Source organism: Electrona antarctica, assembly GCF_951216825.1.
Source record: "Electrona antarctica genome assembly, chromosome: 20".
Lineage (NCBI taxonomy): Eukaryota > Metazoa > Chordata > Actinopteri > Myctophiformes > Myctophidae > Electrona > Electrona antarctica.
Window position 1 is genome coordinate 13,615,492 of NC_136801.1, and position 26,238 is coordinate 13,641,729.

At 41.9% G+C, this 26,238-nt stretch overlaps 2 protein-coding genes across 2 annotated transcripts in view; both read right to left on the minus strand.

The window, feature by feature from the left end:
* topbp1 (DNA topoisomerase II binding protein 1) overlaps positions 1–17,745 on the minus strand; it is a 33,191-nt gene extending 15,446 nt beyond the window's left edge. Inside the window, exons 1-22 of the mRNA XM_079489174.1 lie at positions 17,283–17,745; positions 15,936–16,039; positions 15,694–15,828; positions 15,426–15,569; positions 14,778–14,959; positions 14,306–14,499; positions 12,740–12,919; positions 11,593–11,753; positions 10,907–11,070; positions 10,186–10,433; positions 9,222–9,526; positions 8,360–8,532; positions 7,609–7,820; positions 7,036–7,199; positions 6,473–6,637; positions 3,948–4,133; positions 2,981–3,096; positions 2,725–2,848; positions 2,123–2,272; positions 1,502–1,589; positions 936–1,146; positions 250–503 (exon numbers count right to left, since the gene is read on the minus strand). Coding sequence (XP_079345300.1) covers positions 250–503; positions 936–1,146; positions 1,502–1,589; positions 2,123–2,272; positions 2,725–2,848; positions 2,981–3,096; positions 3,948–4,133; positions 6,473–6,637; positions 7,036–7,199; positions 7,609–7,820; positions 8,360–8,532; positions 9,222–9,526; positions 10,186–10,433; positions 10,907–11,070; positions 11,593–11,753; positions 12,740–12,919; positions 14,306–14,499; positions 14,778–14,959; positions 15,426–15,569; positions 15,694–15,828; positions 15,936–16,016 — 3,637 coding nt within the window. The 5' untranslated portion in view covers positions 16,017–16,039; positions 17,283–17,745. The remainder of the gene's footprint in view (positions 1–249; positions 504–935; positions 1,147–1,501; positions 1,590–2,122; positions 2,273–2,724; positions 2,849–2,980; positions 3,097–3,947; positions 4,134–6,472; positions 6,638–7,035; positions 7,200–7,608; positions 7,821–8,359; positions 8,533–9,221; positions 9,527–10,185; positions 10,434–10,906; positions 11,071–11,592; positions 11,754–12,739; positions 12,920–14,305; positions 14,500–14,777; positions 14,960–15,425; positions 15,570–15,693; positions 15,829–15,935; positions 16,040–17,282) is intronic.
* Positions 17,746–18,544: 799 nt separating this feature from the next.
* prtfdc1a (phosphoribosyl transferase domain containing 1a) lies at positions 18,545–26,001 on the minus strand (the record flags this gene model as incomplete). Its single annotated transcript, XM_079489602.1, has 9 exons — positions 18,545–18,607; positions 19,146–19,222; positions 20,491–20,537; positions 21,031–21,113; positions 21,258–21,275; positions 21,847–21,912; positions 23,414–23,597; positions 24,005–24,111; positions 25,969–26,001. The coding sequence occupies 9 exons, from the start codon at positions 25,999–26,001 to the stop codon at positions 18,560–18,562; spliced, it is 663 nt and encodes a 220-aa protein (XP_079345728.1). The 3' UTR covers positions 18,545–18,559.
* Positions 26,002–26,238: the final 237 nt, after the last annotated feature.

A 26,238-nucleotide genomic window follows, 5' to 3' on the forward strand; every position in this document is an offset into this window, starting at 1 on the left:
AAAATGTGCCTCAAATCTTTGAATATATATTATGAATCTTTGCTTCTGGCGAGGTGCCTGGAACAACATATTTTCAGATGGGGGGGCGGAGGCATATTACATATCATTTTTGGTGTCTTTGACATGAAATATTGAGAAACACTGATATAGAAACATGAGGTTTTTCCAGAAAAAAGGGCATTTAAAAAAACCATTTTTTAAATGTCGACGTCAGGCCTAAATGGGTTAACAATCTTTGGTACTACTCACCCATCTCCACCAGCTCAGAGTCAGTCATGGAGTCCCGGTGTGTGGCGTTTTCTGGCTGAGTAGTGGTGGAGGGAGTAGTGGAGTGTGGTGGTAGCATCATGGCCAGGGGCTCCGAGTGCTGTGAGGGGCTGCCAGGCCACTGGAGGTTGTCGGCCAGCTTGGCTCTTTCCTCCCTGGCTGTGGGGTCGTCCCACACAATCTGCTCACTCTGAGATGGCTCCGAGTTCATATCCATGGCCGCTTCCCTGGACACCCTGGGAACCAGCAGACACAGCAGTGGTTGGAAATTCTCATTTAAAAAAAAGGAGGTGTGAAGTAATATCATGATCATGACTAGGGCTGTCGCGATTATAAATTTCAACTTTACTATTAATTGTCATTAATTGAGATTAACGCAATTGTGTTTTTGTGGTTGGACACGGACATATGACTGAAAAAATCCATTTCTGTTTGGCTTTTAGGCTTTGAAGTTGCACAGGTGCAGATATGATGAATAGCCTAAATATACAAAGAAATGACATATCACATATTTAACAACTTTATACGTTTAAGAAAACAATAACGAAAATACTCGATGCGTAAGCAATTCTTTAAAAATGTTTGAAAATACACAAAAAAAATTCAACATGGAAACGATTACGACGATTATGCAAAAATAATTATGTATTGATTGTGACAGCTCTAACCTCAGGGCCTCCAGGGTGCGTCTGCTCCCACCTCGTCCCAGGCGAGGCCCCTGGCCGTCAGGGGTGCCACGTGGGCTGGAGTGGGAGTCGACAGAGCCCAGCCTGTTGAGGCGGACTGAGGACCGCCGGCCTGCGCTCAGCTTGGTGGCAGACATGATCTCCTGGAGCTGCTTATGCAGAGTGTCTCTCATCTCCTGAGTCTCGCTGAAATCTGAGAGGGAAAAAAAGAGGAAAGTTAAGAAAGGACATGAATTACAATGTTCGGTAACACTTTCTATGAAGCCCACATTTAAAGTGTTACCCAATGTTCTTCTTATCATTAGCTTAAGACCTACCTTTTACTACTATAATTCTACTATCCTAGTAATCCTACTGTTATATAAGAATTACTAAACCTCCGTCCTTCAGTCTGTCTTCATCCATTTTTCTCTTCAGGGGCTGACCAGACCAGATCATTGCACACAGGCATGGACTACTGGCATATGTGAATAAGCTGAAGATATAATTTTTCTGGATTCAGGCCTACCTGTGTATGGACTAGTAGATAGTAAGTGAACAGATTGTACCTCTCTCCTCCTGTTCCTGGTGTTGCTCCACCTCTCCATCATTGAGACGATGGCATGTCGACGCCTCCTCTGTGGCGTTGTCCTCAGGCTGTGGTAGAAACAAGTCCAAGTAAAGATGTCAGAACTGGGACTGTAAAGCCAACTCTGGTCCACCAGCTGAAACTCGCCAGCCACCTTCAATATCTCACCAGCAAAGTTGATTTTTTTTCTAGCCTTAAATTAAGAGCTTGGATGATGGGTGGTTGCGCGCCAAAGCAGCCAATAGAGTAGCCAAACAAAGCAGCCATAGCAACAACTATTTCTGCCGGCTGGCTGGTGTTAATTCGCCATTTCAGGGGACTTCAATGTTTTTCAGTCCAAGCATCCAAGGACCCTTTAGCTGAGAGAGAGATGAGCCAGTAACTATTGTATGACATTTGTTTTGTTTCTTTACACGTTCTTTGCTATTAATATCTACTAATATATTAGTATATTAACATGTTAGTATATTAATATACTAATATGTATTTTCAGACATAAAAATATATACTTTGTAAACTTGACTGTTGGCTCTGTACTTGAGTCTGCTCTTTTATTCCCTCTACCCACCCCTCTCCTGCCTTATCTTGTCGTGCGACCTACCATGTCGTTCTGGATCTCGGTGACATCTTTAGCTTGTGTTCGAGTGGTCCTCTGGGAGCTGTCTGGTACCTGGCTAAGGTTCAGGCTCATCTTGGGGTTGTAGGTGAACGGATACAGAACCTCCAAGACGCGCTTCTGCTCCTCAGCGCACTGCAGAGGAGACCAAAACAAATAGTGCGCGTGCGCGCGCACGCACGCACGCACGCACGCACGCACGCACACACGCACACACGCACACACGCACACACGCACACACGCACACACGCACACACGCACACACGCACACACACACACACACACACACACACACACACACACACACACACACACACACACACACACTATTCAAACAACTTCTTATCAGGATTGGCCAACATAAGAAAAATAGCATTGCTGTTGTAAATCGTTTGCCAGCCAAGTCTATGGATTTTGATGTTCATGTGGCCGATATAAATATAGTGGGCGCCCCTCACTTCACACAAGTGTGATTTTCTTTAACCATCACTCGAAAAAGGTCACATATTTTCATCAACTGGGTGAGTTAATCCTAGCAGAGGACTTTAGGAACTGTGTGGTTCATGTGGTTAAGGGAGCAAACGTACAGCCTGTAGCCAGTGTTGAGACACCACATGCAGTCCTCTCTCCTTCACTCCTCTGTATTCACGAGTGGTGTCCCCCACGCGGCCTTGGTAGATGTAATGAGTCACTGTGTCATCACAAGACCACCTGAAGAAAAAATGCATAACTAACAGGTTAACCCTTTACATTTGTTTTTAATTATTATCTATTAAAGAGTATTTGAGAGGGGTGAAGGTGTGGGTTCTGGGAGAAGAACAATGTGTAAACTTGGCACCAGACCTGAAGTCTGCTCCCAGAGAGGCAGCAGTAGCATTCAGTTCACTCTGCATCTTGACTAGCTTCTTTCCCACACAGATCACCACGCCAGCCAGGGGTCCAGCTTCCTTTTCCTGGACCTATTCATGAAATGTATAAAATAATACATTAAAATGTTGGTTTTTCATGGAACAACTCAGACAAAGGATGTAACTAATTAGTTTGACCCATTGAGTTACATAAGACCACAGCATTATCATTTGATGGACTAACAATTAAACAATTATTTTCCGGGAACTGCAAACAGACAAACTATTACATTTACGGGATTTGGCTTCGCCCTCTGCATACTGTGTGTACGAGGGGGTCTGGAAATAAATTGAGTTTACTTTGATTTGATTTTTAGGTAGTTAGCTGAGCCAGAGTGACCGGGTAGAGGTGTTGCTCAAGAAGTGTCAAGTTTTTGACATGATGACTAGAACTGGGAATCTGGTTATGATCTTCTTGTTAGGACTCCCCGGAAAATGAGATGATACATTTCAAGGGGTTTATCTTCTCAATAAAAAAGGTACTATCTCTCTAACGCAGGAGTAGACAAACTTAGGCATGGGTGCCAACATTGGCACAGGGGAGGGGGCGATCAGTGGCACACTGACACGTACAATATATATATTTTAAATGTACTCAATTAAATTAAGTGCCCTTACATCTGTATGGAAATTAAATCCTGCAAATAATTCTACATTCATTCACATTTGAACTCTGACGTGGAGTATAATGGTCATAACAATGTGGAAAAAGTATTTCAAAAGTAGAAAACAAATGCATAAATAAATGTTATGGACAGTATATGGACAGTCAAACTCAGTTGGAAATATTGAATTGTGATGTGGTGTCATAAATTAAACTTAATGTTTATATGGCACAATAAAAACACCTGCTCTAACTTATAGGCCACCTTTGAGAGTGAGTGTGCGTGTAGTCTGTGTACCTCCGGCTCTGTGGGCTTGATGAACTGGGGACTGGCACTCAGTGCCTGCATGGCTGCAGTGTGGCTGCGGCTGCTGTTGGCCAGCGCTAGCTGCATCTTTCTGTTGACCAGATCGGTCAGCGGAGTCTCCACCTTCCCCCCCAGCTTAGATGCTCCCGCTGGAGTGTCCAACAGTCCCAACGCATCCTAGAACAAAAAAGGGACATCCTACCCATTAAGAGTATATCGTTGCTGTGGGGTGGAACTGGAAACCTCATATGTCCAAAACTGTTTTCAGGAACGATGTAGAAGTAGTGTTCAGAAGTAAAGAAAATAGCCAATCTACGCCTCTGCCCATACAGTCTATACGTAAGTAAGCCTCGCCAAGCCACGTGGCCCGGCCCATAGGGCAGGAACCTATCTCCTGTAGCGTGAGGCAGCTCGATTTACAAGTACAGGTACTTGTAAATAGACATGACGCTAGTATGTCGCATGGACTAGCCTGTTGCCTCCCAATCTCAGTGTATGGATCTTCCAGACACTACCGAAAGTTCCCGAAAGCCCAAACCACAGCAATGGATCGCCATGCAACTCCTTGCAACCAAACGGTTGAAACTCTAAATCTAGGGCGCTCTCCATGGTTTTGACCAAAAGGGCAATGTTCTGACTTCATTTCTGACTTCAGGAAGCATCTCGTTTGGAATATAAACGCTTCTAGAGAGACTTTAGATGTACCAGTGTGAGGTAAGAACGGAAGATTATGCCTCCCAGTTTTGCAGGGTAACGGAAGGTGGGGCTTTTCAGAGTAAAATCTGCCTCATCTGCTGGCACTCTAGCGCCTGTATTTTGAAGAATTCGCCGGCAACACACAATTAATACTGTGTAAAAATGGCCAATATGTGTTGTTTTTTCCTTATTACTGTGGGAGAGTGCAATCATCCAAACTGCTAAGCAACTCAAAACAAGGGTGAATACCAACTATTTGCCATTTTGGCAATTTATTTGGAGGTGCTACCCACACGTTTAGCTGTGTTGCTGAATACAATACCAATTGGTATTATAAAAGTGGAGAAATAATGGACCAAAGTTAAGTTTTCGAGCATTTTGTGCTGAGTTTAGTAGCCTATAATTTATACACTTCCAATTTATAAGTATCACGGCCCCAGCACTAGTTTCCGCATCAACTCAAGCTGATAGAGGCTCAATCCAAAAATAGCAGATCTACAAGCTAATACAACATGCCATATCACACACGTGACATGGCATTTTGTTAAAGTATAACATTATTAAATGTGTCAGTACAGGTAGAGCTGATGGGGGGTTTAAATTGTGGGCTGATAGGGGAATAGGTCAATTAAGGGATGTATTTGAGAGGGGTCGGGGGAGTATGCTCTCGTTTGAGGAATTGGTCATTAAATATGATATCCCTCGCAAACACTTCTTTAAATATCTGCAACTGAGGGACTTTATTAGAACTAATCTGGGGCAATCCACGCTGGCCCCATCCATGTCTGTGCTGGAGAAAGCTTTGGTTAATGACCCATTCGGAAGGGGGTTAATATCAGATTTCTACGCCCTATTGGTTGACTTTTCTCCGGAATCCTCGGAAGATAGGCTTAATGCCTGGAGAACAGATATTCAGGAGGATTTGACAGTGGAACAATGGGGTACGGCTTGTGCACAAGCTCAATCCCAGACTGGGAATACTCGTCTAAAACTTACAATACAATTGGCTTATGAGAGTGTACATCACACCAGTTAAACTTAATAAGTATAATTGTAATATTCCAGATGTATGCACCAGATGCGGTGAAGATAGAGGCACATTGTTCCACTGTCTATGGTCCTGTCCAAAATTGATTGAGTTTTGGGGGAAGGTCGGGCAGGAAATACAGAAGATTTTGTCAATAAATATTGTACCAGAACCAAAGTTCTTCCTGCTCGGTCTATATCCGGAGGGACACAAGATAAAGCGTAATGAACAAATGTTTATAGATATATGTCTTTTACAAGCTAAGAGAGTGATAGCATTGACCTGGAAGAGGCCGGACAAACCAAGTATTACACAGTGGTTCAGAGAATTGTCTTTATGTCTACCTTTGGAAAAGATTGCATACATTCTTAAGGACAAACAAGAAATGTTTCAGGAGGTGTGGGGCCGTTTTATGAGATACATAAAGAACAATAATTTGTCACATTTAATGGATGGAGCTGAAGAGGAGTAGTGCTGTTGTTGTTGTTTTTTGTTTTGTTTTGTTGTTTTTGGTTATTGTTGTTTTGCTTTCTTTATATCAGTAATTGTCTTGTACTGTTCATTGTTGTTGTTTTTTGTATATTTGTATTGTCATTTGTGTGTAAAAAGGAAAATAAATATATTGTTGAAAAAAAAAAAAAAAAAAAAGTGTCAGTAATTGCTTTGTATATTTAAGTCAATTATTTGTCAAATATTGCCCTGTGCAATTTGTGAATATGAAGCCTAAAAAACAAACGGAAAGTTGTACTCATATGTTCCATTTTGAATGGTGACATCCCTAAAGGAGTCTGACCTTGACATTGAAGGTGGGCCTGAACAGCTGGTCTCTGCTGAGGAAGCGGGAGGGCGTGTCCAGCTGCAGGGAAGGCTCCCTCTCCAGGGCGTTCCTCTGCTGCGCCCCCAGCGGCGTGCTGGGGTTGTCCTTGGCCTTCATCTGGTCCACCACCGAGCGGAACGCCTATATATATATTTTTTTTTTAAATTATTAATTATTCATAGTGCAGACATGATGAGCATTCAGTTTACAATGCACCTCCCCCCCCTTTGAGCTGCCAAATCTAGTGTTCAAAACAGTGGGCTGAAATTGTAAAAAAACAAAAAAGAGAAAAAGAAAAGAATAATAATAACATAGAAAATAATCAAATATAGAATCTATAATTAACTAATAAGTAGATTAGAGTAATAATAATAATAATAATAATAATAAATCAAATATATTGCATGGAGGTATGTGAATGTGACCATTGAACATTATAATTGTAGTAATGAAAAGAAAGAGTAGAGAGAAGAGGAGGAAACAAAAAAAAGAGAAGCACAAAAAGAAACGAAGAAGGACGAGGGAAGCGAGCGGAACACCTTGCTGCGGAAGCGGCTCAAGTCCAGAGGGGTCACGGCCTTGCCGGTCTGGATGCCCAGCAGAGGGAGCTCTGGGGAGATGGCGCGCTGCACCACAAGAGGCCGGGGAGGAGGAGGCATCATGGCCTGCTGGGAACCGCCGATGAAGCTCTCGTTGTCTGTCTCTGGGGACGACAATGAAGTCAATAGAGGGTATGAGCATGCATAACGTCAGTGGCAAATCGAGTGGAACAGTGAGTTTAACGTTGTATAATGCAATCAGATAGGGCTTTTCTGTTTGGATGTATGGGCTATCAAGGCCAGAAAGTAGTTTATTTATTTTTTAACGCATAACTTCTGGGTATGATGATGATATCACGTGCCTAGCCTCCATTATTGACAGGACAGAGAGTGAAAACATGTTTATCCAAAATGTATTTGGCTCCCATCTGCTTGGATGAAGCAGGGTGGATCGGGATATTAACGGTGCGTTTGTGTGTCAATTACAAACAAGAAATTCTGTTCGATTGATAAACCGATTATTTGATTAATCGTTTAACCTCTGATATGGAACAGCAGAGGAAGTGGACTGACCTGGTGATGGAGGCAGGTCGACTAGGAAACGTCCTTCCTCTGCCTTGCGGCCCTTCCTGGCAGACTCCAGTATCCAACGCAGGGTGACAGCTGGCAGGTTCCATTTCTTTGCTGCGTTGTACTTGGTGCCCTCCGGCGTCTGCAGAACCAAATGCGTGCTGGCCAGCATGCCTTTCTTTTGGTTGGCCATGCGTACAAAGTAGTCTTGGACACTGGGGGAAAAGGAGGAGGGGAGGTGTTACTCCAAATGTCAAAGCCAGTTGCACCTACCTTGTGCCAGCGACTATGGGGCCGTGTTCACAGAGGCGTTTTTTTTCTTCCAGGCTGAAAAGGCCATGGCGCTTGCATAAAACGCCCAAGTTGATAATATTGAATCTCTCCAAAAGCAGATGAAAATGGCACCAAGAGTCTGACTCCAATGTTTGTAACCAATTCAAACATATGCTGCACAATTTGTATGAAACTGTTATTAATGTATTATTTAAAAAAAAACAAATATTATATATATATATATATATATATATATATATATATATATATATATATATATATATATATATATGAAATGTAATGTTTTCGACATATGAAGTTTCACAGACAGAGACCATGTGTCCCTTATTCCAGGGACATTTCAACAAATACCTCTATGCAGTAAAATGAGCACGCGTATATAAACGTCTTCATAGCATTTAGTCTGCAAACTAAACGGTTCTATGGGCCACAATCAATCACACCGAGACGAGACGCATACCTGGCTCCGAGGTACTTGACCAGCTCCACCAGGGACTCTCTCTCCGCTCCGGTGAACTGGCTCACGGAGAGGACACAGCCTGTGAGAGGAGAGCGGCCCTCCATCACAGCCACAGGGGTGAACAGAGGGTTTGAGGACAGCTGCAGAACACACTCCCTCTCCACACAAATGGACTGGAAGAGAGAACATGTCATGAACCGGAACACCTTGGTCAATAATTGTACAACATGGTACCGTATGTTAGCTTCTAACATACCCTTCTATCTAAGGGTCAGCGCCTAACCATTAGACTGCCGTTCATTTTCAGTTTAAAGATGGGGGTGCCATAGTTTTGTAATTAACATTAGTCTAATAGACCCCCAGGTGTGGTTATTAAATATGCAAGACAAATCTCTTCCCTGTGTATTTTTGTTTTTTTCCTGAAAGCTGAAAAAGCCTTTGAGTCAAAAGTCCCAATTGAATATACACCGCTTTAGTGACACACTAAAATCAGCCCCCCCCCCCCCTTATTATCATACAACAGCTGTGGGCGTGGCGTAAGTTCAGGTGGGTGGCGCTAAGGTGAATATCAGGTACACTTAATGAACTGGTGGGTGTGGCCACATAAAAACATTTTAATACTGTTCATACTTTGTTCATACAAACTTCTCCCAAACTTCCCCCATTAATCTAATCATAATACCTGATGATCATGTTTTAGGGCAGGGAAAAAAATCATGGTACTCCTCCTTTAAAAATATGACAATACTGACTCTTACATGCAATATAACAATCTTTTATCACAATAAGAATAACGATTATCGTCCCATTCCATCGGTATCGCACGGCTATTCTGTGATTTGACACACCCTCTGAATCTCACCAGCCACGTGTCGGTGACGACCTCGTCCACGGTAGCGTCCACGTCGCAGCCCATTAGCGGGACGACGGCGTAGTCGGCCACGGCGCGCGTGCGTCCCGCCAGCAGCTTGCCGCCGTTCTCCGTCACCAGCGGGGCCAGTAGGGCCTCGGCCTCGCTGCCGAAGCCCACCAGGAGGAAGCGTTTCCCGGCGAACAGGCCCAGGCCTGCCTGGCTGGCCTCCTGCATGGTGGAGTCGGACTCTGGCCCTCCGGTTTGGTCTGGGTCTAATGTGCTGCGGTACCTATCCACCGGTAGGGGCTGTTCCACTGGAGGAGAAAAGTAATAACGTGGAATGGAAATAGAATTTAATGTATTTTGCAAGGTGTTTAACCCATTTTGACCTGATATCAGATTCTAAAAATGTCTTCTACATCCTGACAGTTTTCTGAAAAAGCTATGTTTCTATGTCAGTCATTCTTAGATTTTTCAAAAATAGCAGACCTACAAGCTCGTAGCGCGCCACTCGGTGGCGCGCTATGAGCTTGTAGATCTTCTATTTTTCAATAGCTAAAGCATAACATAATGCTAACACCAAAAGGGTCTTTTATAAAATCTGACATTAAAAATAATAAAAAAATATATATTTTTAAAAGTATCCAAGGTAATGGATCAAATGATGAATTTTACAAATAAACCACAGAATTGTGAATTTCCCATCTCTAATATTAATATCAGACAGTTTTTTTGGGGGGAAGTTTGTATCACTTTAATTGTGAAACCGATTCACCAGCTTCAGTTTTCACTTGGATAATTATCCGTTTACTATAGACACGCTCAGATTTTATGGTCTTCCTTCCTGATGACATGACCATCAACCTGATGACATGATCTTCTTGAAGTCGTCAAAACGACGACAATAACGCATTCCTTCAGCGACTCCGACTACAATGTGGGGAGAGGGGGAGGGGGGTGGATGGCTGCTTACCTACTGTAGGGTCATCGTCCATGTACTGAGACAGCATATCCTCCTCCGTCTTCTTGTGTCTGGGAGTGCTGGGGCTGGCGTAGTAGGGGGGAGGAGCCATGGAGGAGGCGGGGGCTTTGGGAGCGGGAGCGGTGGCTAAGGCCGCTGAGGCAGGAGGCAGACAGTCGGGGTGGAGGTAGTCGTCCTCCGCTAGCAGGCAGCCTCTGGAGAAGCAGTCTATGAGCCACTGGACTGTCACCACATGGGGTCTGGGAAGAGAAGAATCATGCATAGACGCCGTTTATGTCCTGGTATCCTAGGCACGACATTGCTCTCTCGGAACTCTACATTTATGTGACTATTTAAACTTTATTTACTATGCTTAATCTGCTTCAGTGGTGGAAGAACTACTGGCATTCTTTACTTTATCAATACCACAAATTTAAGTTAAAAAGTTAAAGTCCGGTGTTCAGAATTTACTTGAGTAATTTACTTCAGTAAGAGTACAAAGGTATTGGCATCAAAATATACTTAAAAGTACCAAAAAAGTGCTCATTATGCAGAAATTTCCCATTTGAAGTTTTCAAAATGTATTCAAATCTGCTAATTTCAAATCGCCAAAGTATATGTACTGTAGTGCTCAAGTGGTTAATGTATGTTTTATAATAATAATCAAAATCAGCAAAGTAACTACAGTTTTCAAACAATTGCAGTATGATTTGCCTCAGCAGTAGTTTCAAACCTATGAGTGGCTTTGCACAAGAAGTTCTTGAGGTCGGGGTCAGGCTCTCCCATGACCACATGAGTGAGCTCCTCACTGGGCTGGTTGAAGCGAAGACCGCCGGCCATGTTCACCAGGCGTCGCAGCTTCTCCAGCTTCTTCACCGACAGGCCACACAGATAGAGCTGTACAGACATTTAAAATGTGTCGCAGTTGTGAGCTTGTGGATCTGCTATTTTCAGAACTAGTCACCACTAGTGACTGCCTGCCTACGACAGGTTACAGCCCTGCGCGCACCCAGCGTGACTGCGTGACACACTGAACATCACCATCACAAGTATTCATATGTTATGATCCAACAGATATAAAAGTGCACATGATTGTAACTGTTGCCAAGGCAATTAATTCCCTATCACATTACCCACACTGAACATAATTTGCTGTTCATATATTCAGAACGGGTAAGGACTAGTATTTATAATTTAGTCTTCGTCACTGAAGAAGGCCGTCCATTTTTTCAAGCTACTTGGCAGGTGATTGGAAGATCCCGCCCGTAGCTGCCGCTGATTGGTCCGGCCCGGTTTACCGCGAGTCCCTGAGTGGCACCAGATGGGGCTGTATTGTGAACTAGTGAATCAATACCGCTCCATCTGGCGGAGTCAGGTTATCCTGTCGATGCAGTGGTGAATAAATGTCTCTCGTTTTACCTTACAGCCATCTAGCACGTCATCGGCAGGGCAGGCGGACATATCCAGGCCATCAATGGGGTCTGGTGTGTCCACGGTGGTGCCGTTGGTGGTGACGGCCGTGTCATTCACCGTCACGCTGGTGTTGACCGAGATGTTGCTCAGGCCCAAGAGTGACATAGCTGTTTGGGAGTTAAAAAAAGAAGAAGCAAACTCTCAAAATTACAATTCAGTTGCGGACTGACTGACACATTCCAAAAGGAGATAATACAGAATATAGGTTGAGTGTGTAACTTAATAACTTTAGAACACAGTGGTTGGATGAAACAATGTTGATGTCGAACGATTTTGAAAAAGGGCCTCATTATTACAGCTTAAAAAGGTAGGATAAGTGATGTGTTGGTAAAAACAAAAAGGTGTTTGTTAAAAGATGAATGCACTGTATTCTATAGTAAACATTGCTATAGTGTTTGTTCAGTAACAAGAGTCTCTCCAGCTCTTTAATAAACAGAAAATAAATTTTCAGTCAATCAGGTGAGTAATGAGTATATGACTAAACCTACTGCACTCCACTATATACAGCTTACTTGTGGTGCGTTATAGCAGTGCGAAAATGAAAAAACTTCAGGTGGCATATAATGATGCTTTTCGAATCTTCCGGAAACTCCAAAGATGGACCAGTGTAAGTGAAATGTTTGTGACTAGTAATGTACCTACCTTTCATGCTGTACTGAGGAATTTCATGTTTAGATTCATGTGTAGACTGAAGGAATCAAAGAATGTATTAATCGTGGCCTTAACAGGGATCACACAGAGTGACACAATGTTTTCCTCATGCTTCTGGAAACACTGGAGGCAATGTTTGTATGTTAAATTAACAGACTTTTTGTAGTGAAAATAGTCTGCTACATAGGCCTAGGCATAGGACATCTGTTTATTGTGTGTCTTGTTTTTTTGTGTTATGGACCCACTGTGTCTGGAATAAAGTTTTCAAACAATCTATCCATTTATCAGCTTATTTTTTTATAGAGTTCAAGTTGCAAATGTGTCTGCTCATTTCTTTGTGTCGTCACTTCCAATTTCACTCGTTTAATCTGTATGCTGTAGGAGTTCTCTGTCCTGATTGGATATAAAATAATTGACCCGTGGTGGTGGACGCTTGGCTCACCGTCCTTCCTGTTGCCGCCAGTGGGGGTGGAGGTTTGCGGCCGGCTGTCCTTATTGGCCGCCGTGCGCTCCACTTTGTAGCGGCTCTCGTCCTGACAGAAACCCTTCTCTATGCTGTCAAACAGCCAGTACAGAGACACACAGTACACGTTCCACTTGCGGGCGCACTCGTACTTCTGACCTGTGAACAGCATAATGTACACAAGTCAGGATATCAACAGTGACAAAACAAGATGTACATGAGTATAGGCCTGTCACAATTATTACATAAACGCCTAATCGCTTTAATTGAGATAATTGTAATTATTTGAGATAATAATAGTCGTTTCCACATTGAAAAATGTCCATACATTTCAAACATTTTTCAAAAATAGCAGAAATAACAACTATTTCTACTATTTTGTACCTCTAACTGCTTCGAAGGAGTGATAACGCCCACATGCACAACACCAGAGGGAGCTCCACTGATCACCCCCCAGATATGCCACAAACATGGGGATTAATTCAAAACTATGATGCCAACGAAATGCCCTACCAACAGCCATCAAAAAGTGTGAAACCGCCATGAAAGAGTACCCGTTTGCGATTTGCAACTGGACCTAGACAAATCTGTTTTTTTCTGTAAATATACTTTTACTGCTCCTAGCATTGATGATTTCTTGTATAGAATTGTCTTTCTTTATTTGTCTTGATGAATTGAATTCCTCACAATTCAATACACAGTCCACAATGGAAACACGCTCTAAGAGGCCTCAGGGCTTTTTGTGTTATCCTTTTTATTTATCATTATTGCAAAAATGTACCCATGTACCTTTTGCAAACTGATAATCAGTGGTGGAAAAAGTACTCAAAAATGTACTTAAGAACATGTATCAATACTGCAATACAGAATTAATCCGTTACAAGTAAAAGTCCGGAATTCGAAATGTTCTTGAGTAAAATTACACAAGTATTGTCATTGAAATGTACTTAAATTACGAAAAGTAAAAGTACTCCTCATGCACAATGTCTCATTTCAAGTTTTCAAATATTTTGAAAATAGCAGACCTACAAGCTTACAACGTGTCACATCGAGAGAGACGCATTGTGAACTTGTAGATCGGCTATTTTAAAATGGCCGAAATGTATATGGCTGAAGTGGTTACTTTATGTTTTGTAATAAATTAATAATCAAAATCTACAAAGTAACTAAAGGATGTGGAGTAAAAGTACAATATTTGGATCCGAGATGTAGTGGAGTAGAAGCAAAAGTACTGGCAAATTGGAAATACTCAAGTAAAGTACAAATAGTACAGTACTCCTTTATGATGAATTCCTGTTCTGTCTATAGAATTGTCTATTTGTACGTCTCTAAATGTTTTGATGATTTGAACATGGTGGACCCTATTGGAAACAAGTGTAATGCTTAATTGGGTCGTCCACTCACAGTTAACAGCCTTTGTATTGAGTTTGTGCTTGAAATGTACTGTTAATAAATTCTTCAATCAATCAATCAATACTTAGATGAATGTACTTAGTTACTTTACACCTCTGCCGATAATACATTATTCAATCAAACATGACTGGCCTTTGGGTTCACTGACGATGAGGTGAGTGCACTCGTTCATCTTGAGCTGCCCGCTGTAGTTGGCTCCGTGTAGCTCACAGAGCCGCTCCACCTCTTTGCGGTCCACAGACCCGAGGCCCGTCACACAGATGGTGCAGCCACGCAGCACCGGACACAGGTAGTCCTCCATGGGCAGGTCTGTGTACCTGAAAATACTGAGGGACAGAGGTGGGAGAGAATACAGTATACCTTTCAAGTTTATTTAGAGTTAAGGCAGCTTGCATGCGTCATCATTGTAAAAATAAAAATAAATTATTCAATCAATTTCAAAGAGTACAAGCTCGATACCTCATTTTAGAATGACCTTTCCAATTTAGAAGCTTGAGCAGTTGTCAGAATCCCAATATATATTAATATTACATTATATCCAACACGGAATATGATTCTGGGTTCCTAAAACATAATTTCACATTTCACATGCGTAAATGAATACCTGTCTTGTGATTTCTCCCAGCACGTTCTGACCCATGTGGGCAGCAGGATAGGTTTGCCAAGACTGGCAGCTACCAGGTACTTTTTGCTGCCGACCTCCCCGGCTATCAGGTGAGTGACACACACGCCAAGGTCGAGATAGACCCTGCCACCCATTAGCTTTACCAGGTCCGATACTTCTGCCTGTGAATGCACACATACATGGACGAAAACAAAAGGTGTTTTGTTATGATGATATTCTCCTGACATATAATACATTGTATTGCCTCTCTCCAAACGTAGGTATAATTCAACACCAAACCTTGAGATGATACTTGTACTAGAACAAAATCCAGCTACCAGGCAGCAGGCACAAAACAAAATTCTACCCCTTCTACCCCGGATTTTAACTTGGGTCTCCTGCGCAAGTGCTGAATTTAAAATCTTCAAGTTGCTATATACTGCACACAGCTGTTCCCAACCGTCATTAAAGGTATAACACAACCTATTGGCGTTCCAGGTTTCAAGGGGATAACAACATGCTCTACCATACATATCGGACAAAATAAGTTTAATTCACTAATTCATAATACAGCTTTAAACTCTTGTAAGTGAGGAGCGATTATACCAACTCAAATAGAAGCAATCAGCATTGCTGTTGTGAACTAACCCGTACTGTCTTGTCCAGGCTGGTACAGGATATGGCGAGGTCAGCCATCGCCATGTTATAGACCGGCTTCTCTGCTTTGGGAACAACTATCTCTTGCTGCAGGCAGTACAGAACCACCAGTGGGCTTACTATTCTGTAGCCATGCTGCACAGAGAAAGAGAGACGGGACAAACCGACAGCAATGAATGACCACACGCTATGGCACAAAATATATCGGGCAGTATCCGACTTTAGATACGAGTGAGACAAGAGTGCTGCGAAGCCAGACCTTCAAGCAGTGCTGAAAGGCCGGCGTGGTGAAGTCGCTGAAGACAAACAGAGACTTGTCCTTCTGGTTCAGCTGTAATGCAGCATCCTCATCAATGATCTTCACATACTCCTCAGGCTGCAGCACCAGGATGGCCTGTTCTCAAAACAAAACGGTACAACAAACAGACAGCACGTTATAGTCTCTGCTGTTCACTAAATAGAAATACTAATATAGCCTGTGTTGACAAAGCAGAGTCTTACCTCATAAGCCTTGATGGCAGACTCCGTCTTCTGCCCAACAAACTTCACAAGGTAACCACCTTTGACGTCTTGCTTAGACATGTTGAGTCTGGTTTGTACTGTAACTGTATATGGCAGAATAACACACATTAATATGTTGAATCTAGAGTTGCAACACCAACCCTTGACAGTTCACATAAAAAACAGAAAGGTATGATCTGATTGTATTAAATGACGTTAAACTCACCAACATTGCCGCTGTACGGAAAGCTTGGTTGCTAATAAACTCTGAGTCTAGACTAGCATCTAAGAGTTGCTTGCAGCTACATGGCTCATGATGGCTGCACAGTGTATTGACAGAAAGTTGCTCATAAAGTGACAACAGGATTTTTATATTTCTAAACCTATAGAGGTTGCAATATTGGTGAGTTTATCATCATTTCATACAATTAAACCTGTGCCCGTCGGCCACCGGCCTACTTGGGAACGATGCAACTTGGGAACCTAATAATACCCGTTGTCATAGCACCGGGCACCCGTTTTAACTATCTGTCTGTGTCCCTATTGTGCCAATACTGTATGTGGAGATCTCTTTATCTGCCTGTGCAAACTGACTGAAAAGTGGACTGTAAGTCCATGTTTTGTGGCGTTTCTGGACAACTGTCATGTATCCCAGACTCAAGGCAGGGCACTGCACTCCCTGTGGTGGTGTGGAACATGTGTGTCAAGTCGGTGGGGCAAACGGTTCTCGAGTTACGTGAATTAAAACCGTACACACAGACAGAGATAGTTATAGTTATAGTTAGATTAGATAGGACTTTTCTGTATTGCAACTTCAGAGGTAGTATTCAAGAGAGCAATATGGATTGCCTTTCAGAGATTTGTCAGCCATTATTAAAATGTCAATAAGAAAACAATATTTACGTGTTGTGGTTTGTAATTGTGTGACTTTGGCAGCCAGTACGGTCACAGCAGGTTGTAAGCTGATTTGATTAAGTGATCTAGTCCTCATAGGCCTATACAGCAGTTAATACACATCTTCAATTAACTTTACAGATTAAAAGGAAAGTAGAAAATGTTGTTGTAAGTAAAGTATACGTGATTAGAACGTTTGACAATAAGGTCCAATATTTCAATTGCTACAAAATGTGACAAAACCTGTAGCTCTGGTCCATAGCCTTCTACTGCTACTGCAGGGCAGAATCGTAGAAGCAGTAGAAGGCTTAGCTCCTTTCGGAACCCTACGTTAAAGTTTCTGACATTTTGATGACTTTACGTAGGGGTCCAAAGGAGCTCAACCCGGGGGGTCCGGAGACGGGCTAAGCCCATCCATGCCCCGTGCCCACCTAATGTGTTCATGTCACTTACCTTCAAATACAGAAATGTAAGGCCAGTTTTCAAGACAGTCAAGTGTCAACGAATGACGCCTCCAATCACTCAAATTGAAAAATAGTAATGTTGCTAGACCACTAGAACATACTTTGTCATTAGTTATAAGTTAAAATAAATAAACAAACAGATAGTGTCTGGTTGTTTGACAGCTATCTGCTGCTAAACAATAATGTAACATTTAAAAGGCTCGAGCTGCACAGATGAGAGCCTCGCGCTGCCAGTGTTTAAAACACAGAGAGACATTAAGACGCGCATCGCAGATTATCGTAAACATATGTCTGCTATTCGAGGACGCAAATAAACTACAATATAGAATACTTGTTAATTAATAATCACATTTTTAGCTACGCAAATCTCTGTTGTTGTTGTTTATTCGCGCCAATGCTGCTTCCTTTTCCGGCATGTGCCTACTAACTAAACTGTCCGTCGGATGCAACCATTATGGGTGCACCCCCTGTCCGTCCGGGTACCAGGCAGTATACAACATAGTTCCGAATCCGAAGTAGACATTAGTGGTTGGCTCTTTCAGATTCAGATACAACATTTGTATCCCTTTGTCACTGCAACTGCTCAAAAAAGTTGCCAATATATAGTACATTTCTTCCTTTTCCTTCAACTTCTTTATTTCCCCCTTTTTTATTGTCGTCACTTTTTGGTTTTAATATATGGATTATACAATAAAGTAGACTATATAGGGGGGGGGGGGGGGAGTTGGCAAAATATATTGTTTTAATTAAAAAGAGACTCACTTGACTTTGAACCATCAATTGAGATTATGTAGAATATATATGCTATAGTGTTTTCAGAACATTTGGTTGTTTTATATGTTTTATATAATTTTATAATTATCCTCCAAATGTATTTTTTATTTGGCTATCCATTTTGCAATCATTCCAAGCACCTTTAGAGACTACTGCACATAATGGCCTATAGGCCTACACTTGAAGAAGTCCACGTAATGCAAAGTACAGTTACTTTGAAATTAATAGACATTGCTGTAAAATGTTAAATAATAGCGTACAATAATAGTTAACAATTTCAATTAACAATACACAAATATTGAGCTCACACATACACAGTATTTTTATTTGGCAACCCATACGCTTGGTTCAATATTGTAAAACAAAAATAAAAATAAAAAGTAAAGAAAGTAAAGCAAAAGAAAAGAAAAGAAAAGAAAAGAAAAGAAAAGAAAAGAAAAGAAAAGAAAAAAGAAAACAAACAAAAAAATGTTTGTCCTTCAAAGTTATTTGTCAAATCTTGTACTTCATCTTTCCAGTCTCGCTGATGACACAGATATGCTAAAAGAAGGGGAGGCGAGGGGAGGGAGGGACATAGAAAGCAGAGGACATGTGGAAGGAAGGAGGGAGGGAGGGAGTGAAAGGATAGAAAGGATTGAGGGATAGATTGGACAGGGCAGGGGAGGGAGGCCGGAGACAGGAAGGAAACAAAGGGTCAAAATTATGAATTGTTATACATTTTAAGAAGCCAGCCAGAGGTATTTCAACATCCAGCACAATGGAGAGATTGGGGCATATGTTGAATGTTTGACCATCCTAACATCTAACATTCATGTTTGATAATAATTTAATTTGATGCATCCTTTTCATTAATTCATTTAAAATCAAGTGCAGTTGTTAAGTACTGTTATGAATATAAATGACAGCATGAAGTAAATTATTCTGATCAGAGGACATTCAGTATAGGTGAGTTGAAGTTTCAGGAAGAAAAATGTGTCTGATTGTGGTGAACTTCCAATGCTTCTCAACCCTGCCATATCATTATTTAAAGGTGACTTTGTGTAGCAGCAGCAGCAGCAGTAATATACTCTGGACTTACATTCAGGTCACGGAAATACTCGTTGTAGTCCAAGGCATAGCCAACCACAAAGCGGTTGGGGATTTCAAATCCAACATCTGTCAAAGACCAAACACAGGTACATGAAATGAGACTGATGTCAAGTAATAGGCTATCACAAGAACATCCTGCAAATGATTGTTTCATATAGGCCTATCCACGAGGGGGCAGCCAGCCGTAGCTGAGTAAGGTCAAGCTCCCCCTCCTCCCCGGATCTCAAATTATGGGCTGGGCAGTGGGCACAACAGTAATGGTTGCCTAACAATGGTGATTTGTGGATGTTCATATTTGGACGCCACTTGTGGCTGTCCAGTGTATATAGGCCAGTGGTTCTCAACCAGTGGTCCAGTTGTCCTTGAAGGGATTCCAGGTGGTTCCCAGCTAAATGATGGAGAGTTGGTAACTAAATGAACCCTTATAGATCTTTAACTCTTGAGAGCGTAACATTTTACGCTTTCAAGAGTTCAATTATTGTTATACATCTGCATTACTACATTTACAAGAAGTCTACACAATTAGAGAACGTAGAATAATTGTTATTTTGATCAACATTTGCCTGTTAACTTTCTTCTATGGTAATGATACCACATTAATATACAGCATGGAATGTGAACAAAATTCAACGGCAACAACATATTCAAAGTTTTGGGTCTGAGATGCTAAATCTCATCAAATGGTGGTCTGTGGCTTAAATGCTGAATAAATAATGGACCATGATATGAAAAGGGTTGAAAATCACTGATAGGCCTATAGGCTATGGACATATCTGCGCGCCCACCACAGAAACACATGCACAGAAGCACAGATGTGCAATTTTGCAAACAGAAATATTTTGCTGTTGTCGGGCAGAAACCTCTATGAAATGAAATGAAATGAAATGATTACTATATTTACCCAGGGTATCTGGGCTAAGCTCAAGAACTTGTTTCCAGCCAGGCCCTGCTCATAGAACATTTCATCATAGTGGTTCAATGCCTTGTTCAAGGGCACTTCAGCGGTGGTAATTTTAACGTGTCGGACCGCTGATTCGAACTGGCGACCTTCCGGTATCAAGACCGCTCCGCAATCCGTTCGGCCACCGCTGCCTATCTCCATAATTATTCTAACCATTTGTGTTTTTTTCATAAATGAATGCTCTATACTTGCGGTGCGATGTGTTTTGCATCCAAAATGTAATCCCTGAAAAGTAACCATTTTGGACGTATGAGGTTACAGAGACGACAGACATATTTAGTATTGCTGTTGAAAAGGAAAAAAGGACATATTTGTCAGGAGAATGATCAAAAGTAGGACACAGCTAGTCATCACAGCATCAAGAGGCACTTACAATCTGTCAGACCTTCAGCCATGTTAGGAACCCTCTTCACTAGCAGGCTGCAACACAGATCACAGTGTTCCAACATTCACATAACGCATTTTGACAATAGCAGATCTACAAGCTCACGTCACACGTTGCGATGTGACGCGTTGTGAGCTTGTAGCTATTTTCATATGGTCATATGACAAAGTATAAATCAGGAGTATCGATAGTATTGTTTTCATGTATTTTGTTACTTAACTTTTTGTTTATGTTTGAGGACGGACAAAAACTGAGCATTTTGTATGAGTATTAAGTATAGTGTAATCTAAGAAACATAGCAGATGATACTGTATTTATTGCTTTGTAGAACATTGGAGAATATTATTACATTTAATCCGATGAAGGATGGGTCACAAAATGTGACTATAGACGTGAAAATAAATCCATTCATTCATTTCAAGGGGATAAGCAAATATGCTTACTGTATCAATACTAGTTTGGGGGGTTCAGCATAATGGGCATGTTGTCTTATAGGGAGAACTGTTTTCTAAAAACAAAGGGACTCACCCCGCGGCCTTGACCATCTTAGGCTGAAAGGTCTCTACATGCTTTAGGAGGGTCTTCATGGTCTTTCCTGTGTCAATTATAGCCTTTGGGAGGAGAAGAGCAAGTTTAAGAAAAAACGAGAAGAGGATTGTTCTGTAAAGAAGAGTGTGGTACACAGCTTGTGTTTTATTACAGTGTGAAATGTCCACAAGAAAACAATGTTCAATGTGCAGAAAGTAAATGCTTACCTCAACAATCAGAACATTCTTCATAAGAGCATTAAAAAAAAGAAATACACATGTGTTAACTTAACTGCTGTAACTATTGCAATATTCCTCTTATAAGCAAAACATGTCATAATCCTTACTTTGACCATGGTCCCTAGACCTGAGATTTGTGCATAACTGGCCCAGCCACCTTATTTTACAGATTTAGGATTTGCCCATTTTCATGCCCTGCCAGAAGCTGTGTTTAGATGAAGTGACTGAAAAGTGAAATGTACTGAATGGTATTATCACTATTGATACCCAGTCCATCACTATACCTTGTTTTGAGGCAAACCAGAGAATGGGTTTGAATGGGGAGAATCTGCTAATATCTACAAATGTGATAGCATTCACAGCACTTGTAGTGTATGGCGTGGGTTGAGTGTGTGTACACACTACACACATGGGCGTGCCGTGCATACCCATTTGTCCTTGTCCATATCGGAAGAGAATTTTCATCTCCCCAGAGCTCAACTGGTGTCTAGCTTAACCCTACCCACTATGATTTTCAGAAATACCAGTAAGATGGTTATAGCTTAAAGCTCCTACAGTAGGCCTACACACACCTTACCTTCCCACGGAGGAAGGACAGATCTCGGCTCCCTATGATGTGTAGGTCCTCTGTCGACTGGTCATTCTGGGAGAGGCAGAGACACAACAGAGTCAGAGAAGATTCACAGTAGTATATTAACCCAGATGTGTGGTCTTTGCTGCGCACTGACGGTTGGCTCAGTGAGATGAAGACACTGCACTTAACTCAACTTTGAGTTGACGTGGGATCGAATCTCATTGGGTTACTTCATTACCCTCTTGTTATGTCTTTAAAAACAAATTACGTAAATTTCTTTGTTTGACTCACTGATGACACTTTCATCTTGTATAATGGTCCCAGCCACATCTCAAGTACAAAGACACTTGTTGTGGTTTAGTTTAGGTTAGTTTAGTTTCCACAACATCCTGAAAAGGACAGGATAGATTTTTCACATGAAATATTTCAAACCTCTGGCATCAGATTTTAAAATAAAAGATAGCTCACAGAAAAGAAGATCATAACAATATTCTACAAATAATAATAATCATAATATAAAAGAATATGCCAATTAAGACCTCCCCCAAAAACAAGAGGGGTATTTTGTGCCCTTTGAGATTTGAACTCAGTTCACTGGAGGGTGAACTGTAGTACTGATCTCATTGAGCCACATGAACTATGCAGAGAAAACGGAAGACAGAGAGGCTTATAAACAATCTAATAGTTATGATGTCACCTACAGTATACAGCTTGGGTAGGAGGAGCTTTTGAAGCAACTTGTTTCCTGGTTGACGTGGAACCAGCACAGCTCTATCGCCATTTATGCCTATACTTGTACAATGCTGTACTGTTTATTTCAGCTGCTATACCAAGCAGCTTTATACTCTGTCTGATACATGTAGACGTATTATAATGTATATCATAAGAGAAGTGTAGGAACACCACACATCTGGGTTTAATAAACTACTCTATTAGAGAATATGTAATCTCACTCTAGTAACACTCAGAATAAGCATTCCACATTACATGAAACTGTCAACAATACAGCTTCAGAATTATGACATCTCATAGAAGAAGAAACAATTTAAAAAACAATACATAAAAACAAGAGGATGAGTGGCCCAGCTGATCGAACTCTGCTCCCCGGCGGGTAGAACTTAGCATCGAAATCTCATTTGAACCACAAGCATATTGCTCGAAGGAGAGGGAAGCAGACAGGCTTATAACCACTCTAGTCTAGTATGATGTCATCAGCGGCGCAGGGGAGTCAGTTTTTTTCCTTCCTTCCTTTTTCCTTCGACATTCTAATCGATGGACAAACAACTATCTCCACATAGATGGTCAAAAAACACCTAACTCCAATTGAGATTTGGGTAAATGATGTCATGATAATGTAAGGGCACATTCAAGTATCTGACGTAAAGTTACCATACCAACTTTGATGAGGTAGTATTGTGTTGTTTTAAATACATAATTATTTTCATTTCCTGAAAATATTTTGGACATTGGACACGTTTCTGCCCCGACATCAGAGATATACTATATACAATAGCCATGATACCCTTGAAATATACGTATGGTACTGCACTGCTCACTCCAGTTCACCTACCAGATAGCTCTTCAGACGGATAAACTCCACCCTGGTCTCCAGATACTTGTTGGAGTTTCGTCCAAACGCTGTGATGAACTCCACCAGGTCAGAGCAGAACTTGTAGCCTCCCTTCAGCACACACAGTGCCACCAGGTTCTGGTCTTCAATGTCGTCCATGATGTGGTGGGCCAGGCGCTCGATTCTAAAGGGAAAACAACGTAAAATATTACAATCAGAATAGGAATCAAAAACACCTAATTAGCTCTCTCTTAGTGCGTGCGTGCGTGCGTGCGTGCGTGCGTGTGTGCGTGCCGTGCGTGCAGGGAGGGGGGGGTGTCAAAGGAAGGAATCAATGAGATAATACAGAAATAGTAGTAGTACTATAACTACAGGGGCACTCGAGAGGGTTCCAGGGGGTCCCTGGCGAAGGTCTTTTCAAATGGGGATCAGTGGCCAAATACAGTAGTTATCAATTTGGGGGTAATTGAGATGTAAATGTTAGTCAATTGACATCATGAGACTAACAGTTCACTCTATCAGCATAAGCAAATAATAGTTGCTGCTTTCCTAACACCAATAGGCAAAATATCTCTGCTGGTGCATACCAACCTGTCCATGATAACCCCGTGTGGAATGTAGACACTCTCAATGTCTTCATGGTAGTGTTCTGGGTAGGTGAACAGGTCCATACTGTAACCTGGCCAGTCATCTTTGATCTGGGACAGACAGCATGGTGGAGTTATGCATTATTGTACAGGTGCTTATGTGCTGTTGCATGCAATATGGATTGCAACATTAAAACAGAACTGTGAAGGCAAAAGAACAAAAACACATATTGTCACTGTCGGGCAGATCCCTTTTTCCCCGCAAATTAACGCCCTATACTTTATCATACATTAGCATCCAAACTTCCCTTGAGCATGGAACTGAACCCCCAACCATTCCAGCAGAGATCTGGTTACACCTCCTTCCAGATCACTACTAGACATGGGAATCAGTTATTGTCTCCATCAGGCCGAAGGCATGGGGAGAGAGTATGTTTTGCACTCCGTCCGTGTGTGGGGAGAGAGTATGTTTTGCACTCCGTCCGTGTGTGTGTGTGTGTGTGTCCGTCCTTCCGTCCGTCTGTTACCAGCTAATCTCCGGCACCGTTAACCCGGTCGATGCCAAACTTTGCACACACACTCCCTGGATGCCAACGATGAACCTCTGCCCCACATTTTCCAGAACGGCCTGTTATAGCGCCATCATGAGGCAGCTTTTCACATGTTTTACCTAAAACTGCACCGATCTGCGTGAAACGTTGCATGCACACTCCCTAGAGGCCAAGGACAAACCTGCATTTTCCGCATCTACCTTTTATAGCGCCACCAGGAGGCCGACTTTTGTAAAACATTTTTTTTTATATTACTCCTCCAGATTCTGTCCAAAAATCTCACAAATCGTTACACAGTATCTCTATGGTCATGTGCGCAAGTCGGATCTGTCCGATATTTCATATTCCATCCTAATTGGCTATAATTGGCTTTCACAGTTTGCAAGATTGCCCCGTTTTGAACAAAAGCCTCAAATCATGAACGCGTGCAATTTACGTGAAATCTTTCACACATTTTCTTACTAGGCTGAGGAATATATCCCACCCTTTTCACATTGGCCTGTTATAGCGCCACCAACAGGTTGATTTTTGGAACAAAATGCCTCAAATCATCCAATTGCCATCAAAGGCGTATGAAGAAATGGCACCCTTTTCACATTGGCCTATTATAGCGCCACCAGGAGGCCACAACCTGACCTGCCCTGGTGGAGACCTGTGCCCCGAGGGGCACTTTTTCTAGTTTCCCTGTGTGTCTAGTGCGATATGAAGGTGATATTGAGGATGGGTGAGTATAGTCTGGAATATATCCCAGCTCTTTCAAAATACTGCAGCCTAGAGTTATGCTGCCAAAACTGAATTCATCACTTAAATCCCTATTCAATACAGAATTGATTTATAGTTACTTATATCCCAGACAGTGGTTTAGCTCCTGAGTAGCCTACATCTCTGCTCCCCGCATCATTCAGGCCTCTCAGATCACCAGACACTAGTGGTCTCCAATCAAACTGCCTGATGACCTGAGATCTATACATTGACTAGTATTGTCATCTTTTAAGAGCAGGGTTAATATGTTCCTGAATATCCATGTTTAATCGATTAAGCTATGTTTCAGGGAGATGATGTTGAATTGTGAAGTTCACTGGCATTATCCAATGCATTAGCCAGAAAGTATAAATGAAGAGGTGGCATACTGTATAGGCATAAAATGGTAAATGGTGCATTTATATAGCGCCTTTATCCAAGGCGCTTTACATAGATTGTGCATTACATTCACCCATTCATACACCGATTGCAGAGGAAGCCATGCAAGGTACCAACCAGCACACCGGGAGCAATTTGGGGTTCAGTGTCTTGCCCAAGGACACTTTGACATGTAGACAGGAGGAGCCGGGATTCGAACCGCCGACCCATGGATCATTGGACGACCTGCTCTACCACCTGAGCCACGGCAGTCACCCATAAATATAATTCAACATACCACAATTCCTCGTTTAATGCCATGGTTTTCCATCCCAGTGGTTTAGCAACTCAGAATGATCTGATCTGAGTGAGAAGTCGAGCCAGCCAGGATAGACCTTAATTATTGCACAGGATGGACTTAATAAGAATAGATTCTTCTTTCAAAATGGAAGGTGATTTGACATCATCATCACATCACATGACATGGAAGAAGAAAGAAATAGAAAGAAAAGAAAAACAGGTTGGTTGACACATTTTTTGACACTGCATAATGGGTGCTTTTACTTCT